General features: G+C 41.5%; 1 protein-coding gene across 5 annotated transcripts in view; it reads left to right on the forward strand.

The window, feature by feature from the left end:
* abr (ABR activator of RhoGEF and GTPase) overlaps positions 1-21,844 on the forward strand; it is a 156,380-nt gene that overhangs the window by 87,154 nt on the left and 47,382 nt on the right. For all 5 annotated transcript variants that reach the window (XM_012871243.2, XM_012871244.3, XM_012871246.3 and 2 more), the window contains 8 exons: positions 3,271-3,323; positions 4,976-5,116; positions 5,279-5,400; positions 9,114-9,282; positions 12,888-13,007; positions 13,234-13,309; positions 13,402-13,506; positions 17,501-17,575. In XM_012871243.2, the coding sequence (XP_012726697.2) occupies positions 3,271-3,323; positions 4,976-5,116; positions 5,279-5,400; positions 9,114-9,282; positions 12,888-13,007; positions 13,234-13,309; positions 13,402-13,506; positions 17,501-17,575 (861 nt within the window). The remainder of the gene's footprint in view (positions 1-3,270; positions 3,324-4,975; positions 5,117-5,278; positions 5,401-9,113; positions 9,283-12,887; positions 13,008-13,233; positions 13,310-13,401; positions 13,507-17,500; positions 17,576-21,844) is intronic.

Raw genomic sequence — 21,844 nt, forward strand, 5'->3', positions numbered from 1 at the left:
GGTTTATATTAAGATAATAAAAAATAGTTTCGTGGGGGAATTAAGTGATAACCTCACATATGAGGAAGACTAGATTGGTAAAAGAGCCACCAAAAGTGGCTAAAGTTCATATTAGTATAAACCAGAGCTTCAAAATCGCTGCATCTTTAATCACTATTGCAGCCTCACCTCTGCGGTATTTCGTGGCTAGGTCTTTAATGTGATAATACAAGTTATTTGTTTAGCGAGGTAATAATTACACCCGCTCCTACAGCCGTAGGATTAGATCTAATTAGAACCGGACCCCGTACAAACACCGGCCAGGAAACACCTAACCGAGCCCAGCACCTCTACTCTGGTTGTGGAGCCGGTGGCCTGAAGTCACCTGATACTTCCTGCAGCACCTGTTCTTGGTGCACATAATTAGATATTGTCTGCCCTTGCAGCCCGTACAGGAAGTGTAGTAAATCCCCTCAGAGGTGGCAGTATCGGTTCACTGAGCCATTGACAGGCGGCTGCATTAATGATCGCAGGGTGGAGAAACTTCAAAGAGCATCTGCACAGCTCTCTTCAGAGTCTCATTAGTATTAACCAGTGGCTGTGTGGGCATGTTTTAGTCAAGAGCGTGTAGACGGAAGTCCCGGCAGCTTTCACTCTTCTGTGCCTCGGGTGGAGGAAGTAGGCAAATCACATAAACAGCAGCAAAGCAAGAGAAAGAAAAGTTTGTGCTGGGCTGTGCAGGACTGCAGTCGCCTTAATAAATGTCAGATTGTCCTTCTCTCTGTGTTTGAGCCACGTCTCTGCTCTGTTTAACTTGGCTGCGTTTCCTTCCTCGAGCCTCACATGAATTTGCTCATTTCTAAAATGGAGATTAGCCTCTTTTCTGATTGGAACAGCTTTAGCTGCTTTTGAAACGTTTTTGCTTTTGGTGCCGTAAATAGCACCAGTTTTCTCTTTTTTTAGGTCCCTATGCTAAACATTATGATTCACTACAATAACATGTGACACCAGCAGTAATATGATGTTTTTTTCCCCCCAGTGACTTCTGGACGCTGCATCAGACTCTGGAAATTCATAGGAATAGGATTTAGTATTTCCTCTTTTTTGTATACCTAGATCCCCAATCAGTCTTAAAAAGTGAGGAGTGTAATTTTTTTTTTTTTGGAACAATGTTTTTTATTAATTTCCAATAAGAGCATACAAACACATGTTGACACGTGTTACACTGTTTGCATAATGAAAAGCAGGTCAACCTTGTTGCACGCAAATATATAAAACAAAACAAAATAAGTAATTGATTTAAATTAATTCAAATTAAGATTTTAAAAAGTACGTACATAAATCAATAAAAATAATTACAATTACAAATAATAATGTAGAAATAAAATGTATAAATAAAACAAATGAATCAAACTATTACACTCAATAGCCTTACAAATAAACGCACTCTTCTGTTGCTTTAGAAAGTCCATTAAGGGTGTCCATATTTCTTCAAATTCTTGTGCTTTACCCTCTGATTATATAGGTTAACTTTTCTAATGTGACACACATTGACATTTGTCTGATCCAGGATTTTGTAGAGGGCATTTCAGTCTCTCTCCAAGATAGTGCAATCGTCCTCTTGGCCTGCAGGAGGCAAAAGTTGATCAGGGTCTTACACTTACAGTTCACCTGAAAGCAAACCGGGTACACTCAGTTAAAATACAGCCGGGTAAAATACAGAGTTTGCTATGCAAGGTACCTGTGATTATACTCAGAATACAGACTACCCTTTTTAACCACTTGTGTTGTAGTAACTTCATTTGAGTATTAATGGTTTGTGATTGAGCTTTTAAACAAGCCGACATCCACTCAACTTCTCCAATTTCTTCCTTAATATCTAAGCATCATGCTCTCCTTCTATCATGGCTAGACTCCTCATCATGCAAGACAAGTGCTGTATATAGCGTAGATATACATGTGTTTCAGCACAATGTCTTCCAAGCAGGACAGAGGTGGTTCATGCGTAGCCTGGTGCTGCATTGATGAGATAAAATATTTCAAACAGAGCTCATTAAATGTTAATAAAGTGCCCTGTGCATATAAGTCTCCAATTTTTTTTTATTCCCCTGTCAGCCCACATCTGAAACCCGCCATCTGCCCTGCCAGGAGTAAACCGCGCATTATTCCAAATAGGTGAAAATTGAGAGATGGGGGGAGTATCACCCACATGTCTATGAGCCTTAAACCATTTATCTACAGAGTTTCTGAGGAAGGGGGTTGTTTTTTTTCTTTAAAGTTTTAAAATCTGCAGAATATAAATATAAGCTTAATGGTAGCATAGGTGTTGATGCTTGTTCAATATGAACCCATGATGGAGGTGAGTGTGTGACAAAATAAAACATAGTACTACGGAGTTGAGCGGCCCAGTAATACCACTGTAAATTCTCTAATCACTAATAACTATACAGTAGTACCAACAATTCTTAATACTGGACACCAATTCTTGTGACGAGGAGTGTAATTTAAGTATTTCCCATGTATGGATAAGCATTGACAAAGAATGTATTTCCAGACGGTATTCCATCCACCCCCCCCCCCCCCCCCCAACCCCCCACCCCCTGACTCCATCTTCAAAGCCTTACTAATGTAAAAACATCTGTCATAAAATCATAGTCAAGTTTTATATTAATACATCAATATTTGCTTAAAAGGAAATCTAAAAATCTGATTCTGGAGATAAAGTATAGACCTTAGGCATCAGAAACGGGTAACAATCCTGTTGTAAATCCAAATCAAAGTTACTTCCTTTCTTCTGGTAGAACCCAGTAAGAACCACACGGCCTTAATGTGACTTTGATTCTGTTCCCTGCAGCTTTCATTTTGCTGTATCTGTGGGAGTGTTTATGTATGTTACCTGCTGCTGCTGCTGCAGCAAAGCCACCTTAGCAGCAAAACTCACCCGAGTTTAGTTTAGCTGCCTCATTATGAAGGATAGCTGTTTCATAACTTTATCTGTACAAACCTAGAAAGACTCAATCAATGAAATGTCTTTTTACCCCTACATGGAAAGTATCTTTCACTCTCTCGCTCTCATGAAGGTCAGCGTAGGATCAGCAGCACCATTGAAGACAGATTCAGCTTTTCCAGCCGCGGTGTTGACCTAAGAGTCTTCTTTTGTTGGATTCCCCTCGTTTAACTCCACGGTGCAGCGTGAGCTGCGCAGGTGTATTTATTCCCGGTGGAGCCCGGGGACTGTGACCTACTATGTGTCTGCTCTGACTCAGCCTCTCCCTCTTCTCTCCCCCACAGCTCTCCTTTACAAGCCCATTGACCGTGTAACCAGAAGCACCCTGGTCCTCCATGTGAGTCCACAAGATTCATTTCCGCAGCTTTAAACAAACAGCCCACCCACATTGTGAGCTGGGGGGTGATTCTAGCTAAAGTTTTTTTTTTTTCCCCCAGTGGCTTTCAAAGGTTTTTATAACTCTTCAACTTTTGACCTTTTGTCATTTTACATCCATGAATTTTATTGGTATTTTTTTAATTAGGATTTTATTTAGTAGATGAGCTAAAGTGGAAGGGAAGCAGATAATGGTGTATTTATATAAAATCTGGAAACCGTGGTGCAGATATTTTTTTCCAGCTCTCATTTATTCTTACACCACTATGAAATCAGAAGTTACGTTTTCTGTTTTTTAGTGCAAATACAGTTTACCCCCGCCCACTTCAGAATTAGGCTCTCCCACATGTTTGTCCTACTACATAAAATCTTAGTAAGATACAAAAGTTGGAAGATTTTCCAGCGACATGGAGTGTAGAAGCCAGTGTTGGGCAACAAATATAGAGCCTATATTAAGTCTGAGGTTTCACATATTGGAATAGATATGATCAAAGTTCGGCCTTTAGCAAGTTTTGAAGTGATAAAAATCTAACCTCAGATGTACAAATCACACTCTGAACATGGCCTCATATTTGCCTCTAGAACTTCCACTTTGTGGTTCATTCAACGGATTTTGCAAACCTGGGTCATCTTTTTCTGATTGTCCTGTCACAAACATTTACATTTAACATGGTGACTGAGGCTCGTAGAGTCTTGAGGTGTAGCCTTTGTTTGTTTTTTACCACCTGAGTCTCGCACAATCTAACCCTGAAGTGACGTTGCTGGGTTGCCCGCTCTTGGGAAGACTGGAAAGTGCCGTCCAACTCTGTGTTATCTCTCCCACTGTAAAACAACACAACTCATATGTATGGAAATGTTTCCCTTAACCCTTCCCAAACTTTTGGGCAGCAACAATTGCTTCTCTAAGCTCATTGCTGATATTTACCTTACTTGGCATTGCGTTACACATGCTTATATGCTATTGACGATCAGTTAACAAAGGGCATTTGTTTAGCAGCACCTAGCTGCTGCTTTCCTTTAAATGTCATCTAAAATTTGCAAGGGTGTACTTACTTTTACACTAACAGCTTGGGGTTTGTTTTTGCATAATGAATACTGTCCTGTTCCAAAACCCCCTGAAATTGAAATAGGATGTGCAGCTCTGTTACATGATATATTGACAGCCGTTCAGCCGTTAACAGGCACAGACGAGGGAAAGGCAGCTTTCTTCTGATCCCAGCGTGTTTCCAGCCCATTATCGGCTCCCACCATAAATGAGGAGGCGCGAGGCAGAAACTGTCGGTCACGTCTGTATGGGTCTCATTAGGGTCGGAGAGAGCTTTGCATGCGTATGTTTGCATAAAACTGGCAGAGAAGCAACAAGCCCCTCACACTGGAAGGACTTCTGCTCCGTGCTCCTGTCAGGTCCGCTAACCAAGCAGAGAAAATGCGCTGTTCTGCGTTCTCCTGTCAGCTGCAGTATTCAGCAACCTGATCAAAGCTGTCTTAACAAAAGCAAAAGACATGTTGAGAGATTACTTTAGTAAAAATCTTCCTTCTTTTGATAGAGAATGTAAAACTAGAGAGCAGTGAATAGGTTTTGAGAAGGCTTTGTTTATTTCTGTACCTGCACAGGACCTGCTGAAGCACACCTCCAAGGACCACCCAGACTTCCCCCTCCTGCAGGACGCTCTGCGCATTTCTCAGAACTTCCTCTCCTCCATCAACGAGGAGATTGACCCTCGCAGGACCGCCGTCACTACACCTAAAGGAGAGGTGGGTGGGACTGTTTTTTTTTTGTTTTTTTTACTTTTAACCTTTTCAAGCGCCGGCTTCACACACAAAAGCAGCTGAGTGTATCCAGATGACAGAGCTGATGTTTTAAATGGCCTGTTAGTTGATCAGCTCAGTAGGGCTTCACCTGTGGTGTTCTTCCAGACCCGGCAGCTGGTGAAGGATGGGTTTCTGGTGGAGGTGTCGGAAAGCTCCAGGAAGCTTCGACACGTCTTCCTCTTCACCGACCTGCTTCTCTGTGCCAAGATGAAGAAGACAGCCGTGGGGTGAGAGCATCTTGTTACTTTCTGTCATCATCGGTCAGACTGAGAAACTACTAGGACTGCTGGAATAAAGACTCAGAGACGTCAAACGTACCTCACTCTACAAAGACTCAAACCATGTCAATGCTGTGTGGGGAGCAGACTAGATGAGATGATATTACTTGCAGTGATGTGAGAACTTGGCTTAGAGTTGGAGAAAGCAACCTGTGAGAATCTGTTGTCTCAGTGTACCAGGTGTGTTCAGCTGCCTTGCCGGGACCGGTGTCCTGGTGGCCTTAGGTGTGTCCCTGGTCCAACACGGATGATTCTATGGTGGACTGCCCCCTCTGCATGTCATCAGGATCTGCAATCATGCTTTCACTTGAATCTGCCGTGGGAAAACACAGAAAGGTCTAAAACATGGAGGACGTTGGCCTGGACTGATATAGTCATAGCAAGTCAGGAGTAATATGTTTATGGGCTAGGATGAATCGAGTTCTTTGATCCTCGCCAGGCCAAACGGTCGGGTTAATACAAGCTGCGTTTAGGGTTAGGGTTTGTTGAGCTAATATAGTTTTAGTGCAGTACCTAGTAGTTTTCTAGGTTTACCCAAGTTTACATTGATTTAACCACGGCGTTAGATGGTAGACTCGTTCTGCTGTCCCATCTGGCTGTGGAGCCCCCGCCTCATGGGAAATTCCTCTTTCTCTTTATTTTTCAACTTTTTGAAAAACTGAGTTGAAGACAAGTCTGAGTTGTGCCCTTTAGTTGCAAAGAATGATGGACTCGACTAGAAATAAAGACTCTTTTTGCTTTGAGTTGCTTGTAAAGTAAAGAGAAATGAGAAAACAGATGGCTCCTCCTTTAAGCCTTATTGTTTCTTCTTCTGGTTCTCATCCTTGATGCCTGCCTCTCTCTCTCCCCTTCGAGTGGTTGCCATAACCACCGGACCGGAAAGTCAACATTATGGTCTGTGTGGTATCTCGGCAGGCTGCCTCTTGGAGACAGGAGAAGAAGAGTGATCCAGAAACTCAATCGCCTTGTCCTACATTAGCGAGGATCTCTTATCCTGCTCAGTTTGTAGATTATCTCTGTTATGTCATTTGATAATAGTTCATATTCACGATATTTCCTCTTCCCTACGTTCTACAGCATTTTCTTTCCTGGTTTTTAAATTCTGGTTCTTGTGTCGGCTAAAAAAGGAGATTATTCCTGGGATTATTTCCAGGTTCCTGTTCTGTCAAATGTTGAGAAGGTGGAAATATAATTAAACAAAAAAAAGTTTTTTCTTCAAAACGAAAAAAAAAATAAATCCTGTAGAAAATAGTTTTGACCAAACTGAACAATAGTCTTCTGATTCAGTCAAATGCCTTTAAAATAAGTGCAAATAATAGTATGGATCAAACCCATTTTCTTGTATTCATTGGAACGTTTAAAGTATTAGTTATGTTAAAGGTATACTATGCAACCGGGGTTGATTTTCCAGCGAGGCTCCCCCCAGAGGGCGAAAGTAAAAGTGCACTGTCGTAAAGATGCTCAGCTGTTCTGGTTTCTCCATCAAGCCAGGCGCGGTTGTTTTGAGCTTAGCAGACAGGCGAACGCAACGAAAAGTAAAAAAAACGGCAGTACAAACAATGACTAACACAGTGAAGGTATGAACATCAAGCTTCCCCCAGCGCTATCTTGGAGAGGCGGCTGCCTCCGCCTCGCCAGTGTTATTATTATTATATTATTATTATTATTATTATTATTATTATTATTATTATTATTATTATTATTATTATTATTACTATTTTATGTTGGCGAGACGCTACGGCCACCGCCTCGCCGCGGCCGCCGCGGCCGCCGCGGTGGCGTCTCACCAACATAAAAAAAATTATAAATAAAAACAATAATAATAATAATAATAATAATAATAATAATAAAACTCGATATGCTTGCATGTTTATTTGACGTTAACACGCGGTTCTTTGTTGTTGCTTTCGCGCGTGCATATAGTGAATGGCAGGGCAAAAACACATGGAGTTCTCGCCGTAAAGCAAGACTTCTGTGTGTGCGAGCCGTGAGCTCTTGCAATTGCAAGTACGGTATTTCCCCCACAGACCCCCAGGGCGGCCGAGAAAACCTTTGTTCGACCTGAAATGACTCATTTAATCAACCAAAACGGTATGGAACACATTAATTAACTGAAAAATGTTGCATAGTATGCCTTTAATTCTCTTGTCTGTGTTCAGTGCAATAAATACATGATGTCATCATAAAATGTATTGCCCTAAATTGACTTGTCTTCTTTAAATGAATCATGTGTTTTGAGGGAAAACTCTGAACATATCAGAAGTAAAAAGTCCCGATGTAGTTCTCCACCTATGAGGATTATAGCCTTGTGTGTATTTTAAAACCCTTTCAGAGCCACGTAGTTGCCTAGTAACTGGGTTATTTAATGACAAAATGCATTCTCACTACAACTGTTGTGATGAAGTTAAAAAATAAATGTAGTATGAGTTAGAGCGTAGACAAAACGGGGAATTGTAGATAGGGAGACAAACTGTTAAAAAAAACACAATGACACCTAGACAAAGGCCGCTCTGTTATTATTCCTTAAAATCTAAGCAAAAAAAAGTCAAAAGCGTCTAAAACTAATCAAGCTGAGGTACAGCAAATGGAAGTGCTTCTATAAAATCAGAGGTTGTAGCATTTTGCCGCTGTGGAGCAATCAGACCCAATGCTAAGGTGGGAAGACATCGGCCGTTGCTGCCGTCCATCAGTCTGGGAAAAGTTGCCATAATGGATTCCTCACAATGTTAAAACACCAAGAAAGTCCATGTCTGGCTCCATGGCCTTTAGGTGTCTTAAAGTTAATTGGTTTACAAAAAAAGAAAAAGACTGAGTGGACAATATCTTCTTTTGGCACATGGTACCGTTGACATTTGCGGTGTTGCATCTTAACAGATCCCCAGAGTTAAGGGGTCATATCCTTTAAACAACCCGGACCAAAGCAGAGGAAAACGGCTGATAAAGAAAGGTTTTCTCTTCACCAAATACCAGACTTCTGCCTAATCTACATGTTGTTGTGGAGTTTAAGAGATCTGCACAGAAATAAATGGCCACAAACCTCAATGAACTGTGGCCACTTGTCAAAAAGAGAGCTTATCGTGAGTCGCCAGGTCGACATGCAGAGGTGGACTCTGTTTTTACTCATTTTATGCACTATGCGATTTAGCTTCAGATAACAAAGACGATGTGGAATATCATGTGTTGAACCCTGCATTAGCTGTTGAGATTAGCCGTCTGAGGAATGATCACGCTGTAATAAATGGAGTGCGCTGCATTCAGAAATGATCATTTAATGCTCGTTAGTGACAAAGAACATTACTCTCCTCAACTCCACGTCTAATGGAGCTAACACTCCACATACATCATTTTCATTAATCTAGATTTGTCACACAAAAGCACTGAGGACCATCCATTATTCTGCTGCGTTGAAGTTCCTTCAGCCTCCTTCATACGGGCACGCTTCTAAATAGGGAAAATTAGGGACTAGTAATGGTAGGCCTTTAAAAGATGGTGCTGTTACGTATCCAGCTGCTGTAGTTAATGACCCTGGATGGAGATGCGAGGCAGTCTTCACGTTCTCTCAGCTAGCAGTGATGTGTAACGTAGCATTTCTTGTCTGACTCTAACTCGTTTCTCATCTTCTCCCTGCTTGCCACTTCTACCGCTTCTGTGTGTGTCTGCAGTCGCCACCAGCAGTACGAGTGCAAGTGGTACATCCCTCTGGCAGATTTAACTTTCCAAACCCTGGACGACTCTGACTCCTGTCCGAGCATTCAAGCCCTGCCCGAGCACGAGATCGAAGAGATGAAGATCAAGATCTCCGTGTTGAAGAATGAGATACAGAAAGAGAAGGTGAGCTTTGTGGCACCGAGACCCAGAGTTTATCTAGCTCTACATCCTAGAAAATGTCTAGATCCTTTGTTTAATTTAGCTCTCAGACCAGACTGAAACATCTTTAATGTTGGAATAATGCAAAGCTCCTGGATTGGAGCCCATTTAAATTCTTGGAGGAAGGGAAAAGATGTTCTCTTTAAATGACGTTAGCCTTTCATGTCTTAATCTCTGAGTGGGACTTTCCAGCGCTCCTTAGATCTAATCACCAGCTGAATCTCTTCTGATGAAAGAAAGATAAGCACAAACAAGTGAAGGTCTGGCTTCCATGGAAGTTTGTGTTTATGTTAGTGACCGCTTACTGGAACAGCTGTGTCTTTAACTGGGCTTTGGTCACCGGCCCTGATGTTTGTCCTGGCAGGACTGAGCTAATAAGCCATGGACAGCTAAAAAGGGGAAGCAAAAATGTATCAGCTTGAGGTCTGTTTTAACTTGGTCATTACAACACTTTAAGTCTTGTTTTATAGTTGTCTGTCGAGGCTTTGCTGTGTTGTTTGGGATTGTTTCTTGTTGTGTGATCCAACTTTGCCAATTTTGCTTTTATAGAGGAGTTCCTGGTTGGCCACATTGCATCCTAACTATCAAACCTTTTAATGTTTCTCCCTAAGAAGGTGTCCGCCTTTAAAGCATAATAAAACCCTAGCATTGTGTTGAGTGTGTGAGAAAAAGCCAAGCTATAAATGATGGTCCAGTCACAGCAATCACAATATATAACCTACATACAGTCACTCCACACTCCATGGAAAGGCGTGACTGTAACAAACTGTGAATGGGTTTTCCAGATGCATACCTCCAGTTTACTCATTTTTGCAGCTTAAAGTCGTTATTTTTTCTCAGGATCTTTTTTCACAGCGAGTGATCTCTGAAACTGAATTCAAATCAATTCTAAGTCGGGGAACATTTATAGTAATTGACTAATTTTAATGTATTAAAGCCAGCCCCTTAAATCCGAGCACGCAGCTGATTGCCTGTCTCTTTGAAACCTGAGTGTCTGGGAGGAAATGTGTTGTTTGCTCACAGAAATGGCAATTAATGCTGCGTTAAAGTTAACGGAACAACATAAACAGTCAATGGGGTTTAAACTGGGAGATGACTGATGTGTAGAAACGGTGAACACCCTCCCATCACAATCTTCTACAAATAGTTCAGGGTAAATGAGAGAAGTGCCACTTATTAGTAGCAAAGAGGAACTACTAGTGTCTGCTTTGGAAATGCACCTCAAATTATTGCAAGTGCAAACTCTGACTGCTTGTGTGACTCTTTGTGGTTTTCGTCAAACGTATCCCTATGCATCAAAGGCACATTTCTCAAGTTTTATTGAGCCACGTCCAAGAGTGGGCCATTGTGTCGGCGCGTCTTGTTGTTGCTTGTTAACGCTAAAAAAGAGCTGAAATATCAGATGTTGTGACGCCTGACAGTTTCAGTAGTACCCAGTGTGGTCCAGGCTGAGCTGCATCCCAGTTATCAGGAGCAGAGAGTTCCTGTTATTGCTCTCTCACAGCGTTTGGCTCGCCCACACTGCCCAGTGACCACTGGTGATATTTGCAGTCACAAGAGGCCAGTGGCGCGAGAGACTCATCTGATTGTAGTCTGGGAGGCTCTGACTCACAGCTTCCTGGTGAAACTTCCTGAGAGTATTTATTAGTTTTTTTCTCCTCTAAGTGCCGACAAGAACCTCCTGCAATTATGAAATACTTAAGTGTTGGAGAGCTTACTTTTTATTGCTACTCCAGTCTTTTTTATTAAAAAACAAACTACTGAGGCCCTAATTTAGCAGCTCCATGCTGAATACGAACTAGCAATGTGGTTGCTGGCAGAGAATTCCTGAGAATCTAGGCAGGAAAGCCACGAGGCAGGGCAAGCCATTTTTCACAACTGTTTGCCACACTGTTACGGGTTTAGCTGCATCTTTTACGTTGTATAGCTGTAGCTATATTGGCATCACTTTGCCGTTGTCCTCTTCTCAGCTAGAAAGACGCAGCGTATGTAGTAAGGTGGTAAAAAAAATGAACAAATCTTGTACTTTTTTTCATTGTAGATGCAATAATGATTGTTAGGCCTCTGCACGTATCCTTCTAGGTTCCTGATTGGTTCTCTGGGACGCATCAAGAGACATGGAGACTTGTGGCAGTGAGCTTTGCTTGAAGATACAAATTAAAAGAGATACTTATTTTAGTTTGTAGTATTTCCAGGTCCAGATACTACACACAGACCCATGACCTGTGTAAAAAACCTGACCTGAAGGCGATCTGTGATGGAAGTTTAATCTATAATGGCTATATGACTGTGACTGAGTAGGGAGGTTTCAGCCTTTGCTATGGGTCAGCATCTTTTGTAGCATGAATTTTCTCATTGCTTTTAAAGATGAATGTTAATGACCAGACACCAGTGTACATCGCTGAGCTATTACACCCCCACTAGGGCTCAGAGGTCCAGTGATCAAGACCTGCTGATTGTCCCCCATACTAAACGTAAAACTAACGCAGACAGAGTTCTTTCTTCTGTTGCTCCCAGACTCTGGAACCCCCTTCCTCTGACTCTGAGATCAGCAGACTCAGTGATTTCTTTTAAAAGACAACTAAAACATATATTTTTAAATCTATCTTGATTTTTGTCTGTGTTTTTATCTTCTGTTGTGAAGCACTTTGTGATTTTTATCTTGAGAGGTGCTATATATAAATTAAGTTTTACTTGGTTACTAATTAGATAAAAAACTACTAGGAGCACAACATAGAAAATCATGAAGAATTTTAACAGTGAACATGAGGAAGCCACCATATTCCACCATGAGAGGATTTATAAGTCAAATGTGTTTTTCTTTAATTAAAAAAATATATATATATTATTCATCATTCTGTAAAGACTCATGTTCTCAATTTAGTCACTACATTAAAGAACATATTTCTGAAATTAGGTCAGGGTTTAGTCAAAACCTCTTCAAAAAGAACTCAAAGTAAGCAGCATTTCTCCTTGTTGGCACCAAGTCCGCTTTAACTAGACGTAACAATTTCACAATTACAGATGATCAGTCCTCCGTTTATCCCCCCCACCCCTCAGGATGTCATCCTTGATAGCATGTTATCTTTTGGATCTCATGTCACCAGCATTACTCGATCTGCATATTTTCATCTTCGTAACATCAACCGTCTCCAACCATCTCTTCCACCCACCAGTACAGCCACCCTCTGTAACGCACCCGTCACTTCTCTATTGGATTACTGTAACTCCCTTCTTTCAGCTCATCTAGATCATCGGTACAACCCCCTCCATAGAACGCATCCCTCCTATCCTTAAACATCGTCACTTGTTACCTGTGAAATATCGCATCAACTACAAGAGTCTCCTCCTCTGCTTCAAAGCTCTCAATAACTTGGCACCTCCTTACCTCACTGATCTTGTCATTAAGCACCTTCCTAAACTCTCCTGCCCACTCGTCAACCATGGGATCCAGAGCCCACGGTTGTTCGGTGACCTTGAATCCCTTGATCCTTTAAAGGAAATGTATTATTATTATTTAAACCACTCTCTCTTCTGAGTACTACTGTTGTTTTTCTGTATCTGTGCAGAAAGCTCCAAAGGGCCAGAGTCGAGTGGAGCGTCTCAGGAAGAAGATGAATGAGCAGGAGTCTTGGTTACTCCTGCATTCCCCCACGATCCCCTTCCGCATCCTCAACAAACACGGAAAGGTACTCATGGCCAGATTGCTGGTAGCTGCAATGCTCGGGTCCTACCAGTAGAGGGTGCAACAAACCTTTCAGAGTGGTTTGTGACAGATTAGAGCTAGAATCTGTAAAAACAGATTATTAAAAATTTAACTTTAGGATTGTCTCCCTTTATTACTGGTGCTTTAGTAATATTCTAGTGAAAACGACATGTTCACTGATTTAAGGCATTTTGTCTCTATGGCTGCAGAGCTATCTGTTTCTCCTCTCCTCTGATTATGAGAGGTCAGAGTGGAAAGAAAGCATCCAGAAACTCCAGAAAAAAGGTAACTGGTTTGGATTTAAACCTTTTCTTAATAAAGACAAAACATTTTACATTGTAAAATTAATATTGCAACCCTTTCTTTTCCCCGTTCAGATCTTCAGTCATGTGTGTTAAGTTCTGTGGAGCTCCAAGTCCTGACCAGCTCCTGTTTCAAACTCCGAACCGTCCACAACATTCCCGTCACCAGTAACAAAGATGGTACGACACTCACACAAAGGCTCTCTTTTATAATCTTGTGTTTAAACCCTCACATAGTGTCCCATTCATCCTTCATCTCCTTTCTGCTGTGATTTAAATTCACACACAACTGTTTCTCTTTTCCTCTGCACCAAAAAGCCACATAATGTAAGCAGAGGCCCTTTAGGAGATGAATCGGGGATACAATATGTTTCTCATCTAGCTCATAGCGGTCACTGCCACGCCGTGTGTCGGCGTTGAGCCCCCAGATCCTATGTTTGTTTTTGCTTCAGATCTCTCCATTGCAGCTCCTCTCAGAGACTGGGAGGGGGGGGGTTGTGACATTAAAGCCATCTGGCCGACCCGCTCTGATCCACCTCAAATGCCAAGAGGTTCTCACATGCGCTCAGGACGCACATGAAATCCTCGGAGCTGGTAGAAAGGTTTCAGTACTTCCAAAAAAGCATCTCTGCGCGAGCCTTGTGGTTCAACATCCACAGCATTTGATGTGGCCGCAGAGGTTTTTGGGATTTGTGTACCTGTAATTGCTGAAGGGCAGAAAGAAGGCACTGCAGTTGTGTTTTCACATTGAGGTACCCACCTTGAAGCGGTAATTGTGACCTTCTTTTAGCTTTGTTGTTTGCTACCCATGAATCAAAACACAGTCAGTATTTGGCTACGCTCCAGCTAATAATCAAAAAATATTCAATCTTTTTTTTTCTTTCTTAGGATGTAAAAGGTTGTAAAAGACAGTAAAGCACGCTACCTCAAAGCTTCAGTGAATGCAGCATAATGTAAAGTTAAAACTGGGGGCAGATAAAAACTAGAAGGCTCCATTTGTCAGATATTTCAGTATCGATATTTCAAAGTGTTTAACAGATACAAAGCGTTTGTGTTCAGCTTCCCTGAACCAACTCTTTGTAGAACCACGTTTTGCAGCAAATGCAGCTACAGATGTTTTGGCACGCTTCTACCATTTGGCTCAATGAGCCAAAGCCTCCATTGGGTTTTAGATGTAACAACACAGATGGGGTTTGATCCAAACTATTCCAGTGTAGCTCTGGTTGGGTTTTCGGTCTTTGTTCAGCTGAAAGGTGAATGTCCGCCTATTCTGACTTCTTTTGCACCCTTCAACAATCTTCTTTCATCAACTTTGATGGACTTCCTGTTAAGAAAAAACAACATTTCCACATCATCATACTGTCACCAGTATGTTTCACTGTGGGGATTGTGTGTTTAGGGTGATGTGTAGTGTTGGTTTTCTTGCAGACAAAGGGTTTTCTTGGTAAGCCCAAAGTTACAGTTTTGGTTTCATCTGACCAGAGCACCTTGTTCCATATTTTCCGTTGTCCCTATGACTTCCGTCCTGCAGTTGCTTTCTTTGTGGCACTCTTTCTTAAAGAACATTTAGGGTGAATGACTTTTAGTTCATCCTCTCCTACCTGAGTTGTGGATCTCTGCAGCTCCTCCAGAGTTAGCTTGGGCATCTTGGCTGCTTCTCTCGCTAAAGTCTCTGTTAAAAATAGAAAAGCTTGCGACTGTAATGGGACAAAACGTTGGCTTGGTAAACGAACCAACGGTTCACCTATACAGATGTGCTGTTTTGAATGTTTGTGTGTGTTTTAGCAGTTTTTCCGGTTCTCTACTTTGTCATGTGAAACACCATCATTTTCCCAGCTTGCTAAGGCTCCTCTTTCTCTGAGATGAGGACTCCCGTGTTTTTGAGGGGAAAAAAAGCGAACATCTTGCAGAAAGCTCACAGAATGCACCAACCTGAGTGAGATGGGGTCTAAGGATGAGCAGCTACTGGCCTATATAGCCAGACTGCACAAATCAAATTGCTTTCAGTGACACCTCTCCGTTTACATCATTATTTATTTAACTGGTGTTATATTAAATGCATATAAATCTTAGTTTCAGTGAAGCCGTTGGCACAAAGGCCACCCCGGAGGTGAACTCCATGAACCATCTCCCTGTGAAACTTCCCAGTTGCACATAGAAAATACACACACATTAACCCCCAACACAGTCTGTTCTCCCCTCCACCACCTACAGCGGACCTCACTATAGTCCTGTCAACCCTCATCAGAGTTTATTTACCAGGAAACAGCCAGCTTCCCAGGCCCCAACCAGAGCAGGAATGTATCGTCTTCATGTGTGCGTTCAGCTCAGCCGTTATCTGTGCTGGTTGAAGATGTGTGGTCCTATACCAGTATGAACAGATGCGATTGCTATGACTTTTCATAGTCACTCTGATTTTCAAATAAGATAGAAAATGCTCTTTTTTATGCTTATGTATACAAATTTGAGCATCTGTATACATAAGTCCATTAATTTGATCAAAATTTAGAATTCCCACCATTTTCAGTCATTAAATGCAAACGTATGTAACACAAGTGTGTATGCTTTCTATAAGGTCTTGTTCTTAAGTCTGAAAGGGCGATTAAAAAAATAGTTAATTTTGTGTCTGGAGAGCCATTTCTAGGTTGAGTTGGTCCTGTCATCTTCAAAGACTATCTGAAGATCCACTTTAGTTTTCTGGCACAGGACACTAGATTTCTATCTAAAACGTCTTGGTATTTGAGACGCAATCATGATGGCATACACTCAAATAAGGTTCCCAGGGCCTTTTGAAAAACTTCTCTTTTGTGATTGTTGGACAGAAAACACTTTTTCCCTGGCATCTTTGCCAAACAACAAGTTGGCTTGTAGGTCGCCTCTCACGGCTGTTACAGCAGCTTGACGACCCAGAGATGCCACTCTTTGCTGCTCTTCTCTAACATTGAGCTTTGGAGACTTATACCTTTGTTACCAACCAGTCCTCTCTCTGGGCTGCACAATATATCACAAATATCATCATTCCAATATCAGTGTCGCCAATGTTATTATTGCAACAAACTTTGTGCAATGCATTACTTTTAGTTCCAGTGTCATGATTTCATGGTTTGTGTGCTAATACAGCGGGGCGAGGCTGACTACAGTAGATGCTCACACCTGACACACAGTCATTTCCAAAGAATTAAAGGTATATACCCTTGTAATATGCTCATAAAAAAAGACCAAAAATCGTTTGATCATGATAAAAAAAAGGTTATATACACAAAGTCTCCATTTTGAGTGATTTGATAGTCCTTTTTGAGCCGAAGAAGAATCCCCTCTCAGGCGCAATGAACAAATATTAACAGACATGGCAACATCTAGTGGCAGTATCACAGAACTATCATAATGCCGTTTTTCTTAATTAATAAATCAATTGTAAATAATGCCGAACGGAGCCTGACTCTCTGGAATGCCCCACAATAAAGCGGCAGCTCGGCGTGGTCGAAGACCAACGATCTACAGCAACTTTAGGATCCTCAAATCAGAACATTTACTCACATCGGTCAGCTCTGCGCTCACATCTGTGTCTTGGCAGGTTTAGCGTTCGCTTCAGTGAACACCAACATTCATACTGTATTCCCAGCAACATTTCAGTCTCTTCCCTCTAGGAATCATATATTTTTGTGTTTTTTTTTTTGCCACTGGAACCTGGACCATTTTCATTGTTTCGCTAAGATGCTAACAGCAAGTAGCCACTTCCTTGTTTTCACTCCTGCTGCGCATGCACAGTACGTACTTCCATTAATATGGTAAATAAACACAAAAGGCTTTATTTACTAACAAATAGAGCAAAAACAAAGCATAAAACACCAAAATAACTAATATGTCAGCAGGACATGATAATCTTTCATAAAAACTTTGTATGCAACCAGAGTGAGCTACTGACATATAAATAAATAAAAAAAGTCAAATAACGTGGCTATGTACCTTTAAAGTCATGGTATTTTTTTTCCCTCCACTAAATAAATGTCCTCAGTTTCTTGTGTAAAAGTCTGGGTTAACACAATAAGAGCTGAATTGATTTATATATGCCAGGTATGCCAATATATTTTCCCATGTCTACACATAAAAGCAACATTTTTCGTCCAGTTTGCATCAATAACATGAGAATTTGCTCTGTGTGCTTGTTTTCCAGATGAGGAGACCCCCGGCCTGTACGGCTTCCTGCATGTGATTGTCCATTCGGCCACAGGATTCAAGGAGTCAACCAGTGAGTTGTCAGCCTAAAATTGTTTTCTTTGTTTTTTGTCTTTTTGTTTGTTATGCCAGTAACCTGTTTGATTATGATTATTATCATTAATTATAACTTGCTGTTATAATTTTAATAATGGGTCATTCAAACTCAAATGGTAGCTATAACACATATAGTTCAAATGGTTGTGATTCCAGGGCTATAAGCTTGTAATGATTAATACCACTAATGCATTTATTAATTAGCTGTTATGAACTCATTTATGCTGGAACAGGGTGATCTGATCGGTTTCTGACCGATGAGATTTTTCCAGCAAGCGTTGATAAGTCAAATTATAACTGCAATTAGAGTTTAATCCTTACTTTCTTTACCACAAACAAATGAAGATGTCTCGGTGTTAATCTCAGTTGTTAACTCAAAAAGAGGTAATTCTGTATTCTGAAAGACCATGCAAAGTCTGGATCGAAATAAACACAAACAATTACTATTCCACACGTTATTATTTATTGAACCAAAACAACTTCCTGTCACAGTAATTATTCTAATTCAATAACCTAGGAAACTCTACTCACTACTAAAATAAACACGCAAAAGGAAAATGAATGAAAATAAACAAGTCAAAAATGGATTAAAATGAGAGGTCGCAATTCTTAGTTCAACTCACAGTTTAAACATCACATCCAAGACGTCGGCACTTGACGTAGCAGCATTGAAAGACAAAATAGCTTTGAGAAACCAGATGGACACTTCAGTGTTTCACTACAAGCTAGCGAACCGCTTAGCTAGCCTGTACCTTCCCAAGATGGCAACTATGATGACATACAACCTACGACCTTGCGTGATGCGTGAGGAGTAGGTCCTAATGACATCTTTAGCGCACAGCTAGTGTATAGGGCGAGCTTTGGAAAAAGGGCGGTCTTACTCCTAGACAATGGATTGAAGGAAAAAGCGCGAACTGACATTGGGATGCACAAAGAGATTGAAACTGAAGATAAGGGAAAAAAGGGGAAAGAGTGAAGATCGGCTCTAGGCGGAGCCAACTTATAAAAACCACAAACCAAACACAGCCAAAATCACTTACAAAAATGCATGAACATCATCAGAAATATCCAGCAGTTAAAACAAACTCTGTCTCGGAGTAATCAAGCATTAAACTAAATCCTAATAGGTTCTGCCCAGGCACAAAATATCACCTTATGGGTGAAAAAGAGAAATAAAAAGGGGGGGAAATCCCATTTTACTTGTGGTGTCTCCGTGGAACCGTCCCGGCTCCGGGTCTCTCTCTCTACGTCCTGCAGCTGCGGTGTCGGCGCGTCGATGAGGGGCAGAAGGAGCGGGGAAACCGGGCTTTATAGACGCTTTGTCAGCCACACGAAAACGTCGTTCCGTGACGATCACTGGGAGATGAGCGGCTCTCAGTCTCTGATCGAAGTGGATTCAAAGTACTTTTTAAAGTCGACCTCCTGCAGGAAAACAGGGATGGATTTGCTTCGGAAGTTCTCAGTCCAGCGAGAAATCGTGCCACATGGGGGAATCCCAACGGGATGAAACAGCTGTGTGTGTCTCTTCAGTCTGGCGGAGTGCCAAAGAAGAAGACAGATTTCAGTGCGCCCAGCGCTTTTAAACTGTATCATAGCAACGTTATCTCGTTGCTATGGCCGGTGGCCATTTTGACCGTGTTGCACGATGGGAGTCGGTGGGCATTTTGATCATATTGCATCATGGGAAATGTGGTCTGTCACGTCATAAATGGTATAACATATTTAATCTATGTAGGCATACGTTATGTGACCAGTGGATCATTGCATGTATATTCACTCGCTGTGTTATGAATGCAGAGATGATGGAGGAAAAGGTCTATAGAGGGGGAACAATGAGAGCGCCTGTGAGAAACTACGATTCCTCTCATCACAAGTGACTCAGAAAGCACTTGAGGCGCATAGAGCAGGAGAAAAATCAGCCACGGTCACAGCAGAACTGCAGCCAAACATGCTGAAAAGCTTTGTTCCCTTTCTCGGAGATTGCCCACTTTAAACAACAGTTTCTTTGTGTGTGCTTCTAGTGCAGACAGCACCGTAGCTGTTGGTTCATCGCCGTCAGAGAGTGGTGTTGGTTTGAAAACCGCACAGACCGTTTCAGACTTGTCAGCGGCGGACAGCTGGTGCTCCAGTACATTTTGTTACCTTTGTTGCACAAATACCAGATCAAATGTCAGAGGGCTGAGACGGAGAGGGAGAGATCTGACTTTTTTCTGTTATTCTTTGTTTTATTTTTTTCACGACAGCCCTGCTTCTGTAAATGAATGCTGGTCTACTAGACTGTCCTGGTTAATGGATTGGAAAGCTTTCTCTCTCTGAGAGACTGTTTGATCCTCGATGGAGCGGAGTTAGCTGATGGGTTTAAAATGAGGGTGTGTGTGTGAAGGGATGTTTGGGTGGGTTATCTGATGCAGTCTGTGGGTAGAGTATCTAGTGAAGCATGCAGATTCAAGGTGTGGCATGGCAGCTATGGCGATGGAGAGGGCTAGATTGTGTTTCGCTGTTGTTTTGAGGTCACTCTGATGGTCACATGTTCTGTTTTAGAAATGACTCACTTCATTTAATCATGCAGTTAAAGGCAACAGAACGTGCTTGACAGCAATGATAGTCAATAGTCTTTCTGGAAAACGCTGAATTATTTTAATGAAGCTATTTCACAACTCGAACAAAAAGTCAGACATTATGTTGAACTGAGGAAATGAAGTTGCCATCATCACTCGAGCCACATATAAACCCAGATCTAGCTAGCAGAACTCCAACAAATAAAAGAGTTGTGGACATATATAGGACAATAGTATAGAAGCTAAGGTAAAATCCAAGCAAAAAGGTTTCATTTGTGATTCCCTTTTAGAAACATTAACACTCTCTCAGCTCACTTTAGATAATCAGTAATGCTGTTCAGAACTACTTATGACAGTATCCATAACACCCACCTGTAGTCAAAGACTCTCTCCTTTATTCGGCTCTGACACAGGGAAACAATAATGCTGCTGCAGCTAATTAGCAGTAAAGAGGCTAATTGGCTACCTGGTAAACTTTATGCTCATAAAAAACACCTGTAATTGCCTTAGAGGTCATCTTGCTGTTGAAAGGGATTGGCCATAGCTTTAGCATAAACCAGGTTTTGTCCTCATCGATCTGCTTTAGTTTGTTGCTAACCTTAAATGCAACATTAAAGGTGCATCATATTCTTGAACCAAAAGGTGTTTCCTGTGGGAAAACAGTTTGTGAGTGTATACCCGTGTATACTTTCATATTCAGCCGTTACATATTCCCAATAGGTAATTTTTAATTGTGAATTAATCCTTCCTGTGATAACCATAAGATAGATCCAGGTTCTTATCCATATATGGTAGTACCTTCCTGTTTTAGTTGGAGTGACAAAGGTTTATTCTCACCGTAACGGTCTTTATGAAAAACGTCCTACAGCAGAAGCACACACTGTTTTGCCGGCCTTTTTCTGTCGTTTTGGCCAGTGGTGCACAGCCCCGTTTTTTTAATGGTCTGCGCAGGTGGCGCTCACCAAACAGGAACAACAGCAAGGTTGCGTCTGAAAGCACGGCTTCACAAGCTCATGCACGGTTGAATATAAACGTAGAGGCTGTAATTATCGCTCAGTGTTTGATAGCCTTGTAAAGACAACAAAAAGGTTACACATAGAGGTCAAACTTTGTAGAGCTGTGTTAGAAGTGTACTTACTCAAAAGACTTATCTCGTCTCAACTTGCCCACAAGCAATTTCTAAAGGCCAGAGGGACGTTTACTCATGGCCGGCCGCAACGTGACACAAAAGGCATTTTTGTTGCAGACAATTGTCTTAAATTGCTCTGATCTTAAAAACTCAAATGTGGTTTATGTTTTATATTTTCAGGATTGTAGGTATTCTAGCTCTAAAAGAAATTCTTAAGATATTTGATTTTTAAAACGCGCTACAAAATACCCACATAATCGATGCCACCACCTGTAACTGTAGTAGAGCTATGCTCCTCTGAGGAAGAGTCATCTACGTCATCTGAAGGGTTCATCACTAGTCTCCGGAGAGCATGGGTTTCTCTCGCCGAAGGTTTGTGTCAATTATTAAAACTACAGGAAGTCCTTCCTGATTGAGCTGAAGAAAATGTTAATATTAAGTCATTCATTACTTAATATGTAAAGTTCTGTTGAAATGTTCATGGCCGGGTCTCTGCAAAGCTATGAAAGGTAAGACCATGAGAAGCGTGTTCTATCAAAGGTTTCTGAAGCTCAGAATC

Source organism: Fundulus heteroclitus, chromosome 11, assembly GCF_011125445.2.
Source record: "Fundulus heteroclitus isolate FHET01 chromosome 11, MU-UCD_Fhet_4.1, whole genome shotgun sequence".
NCBI lineage: Eukaryota > Metazoa > Chordata > Actinopteri > Cyprinodontiformes > Fundulidae > Fundulus > Fundulus heteroclitus.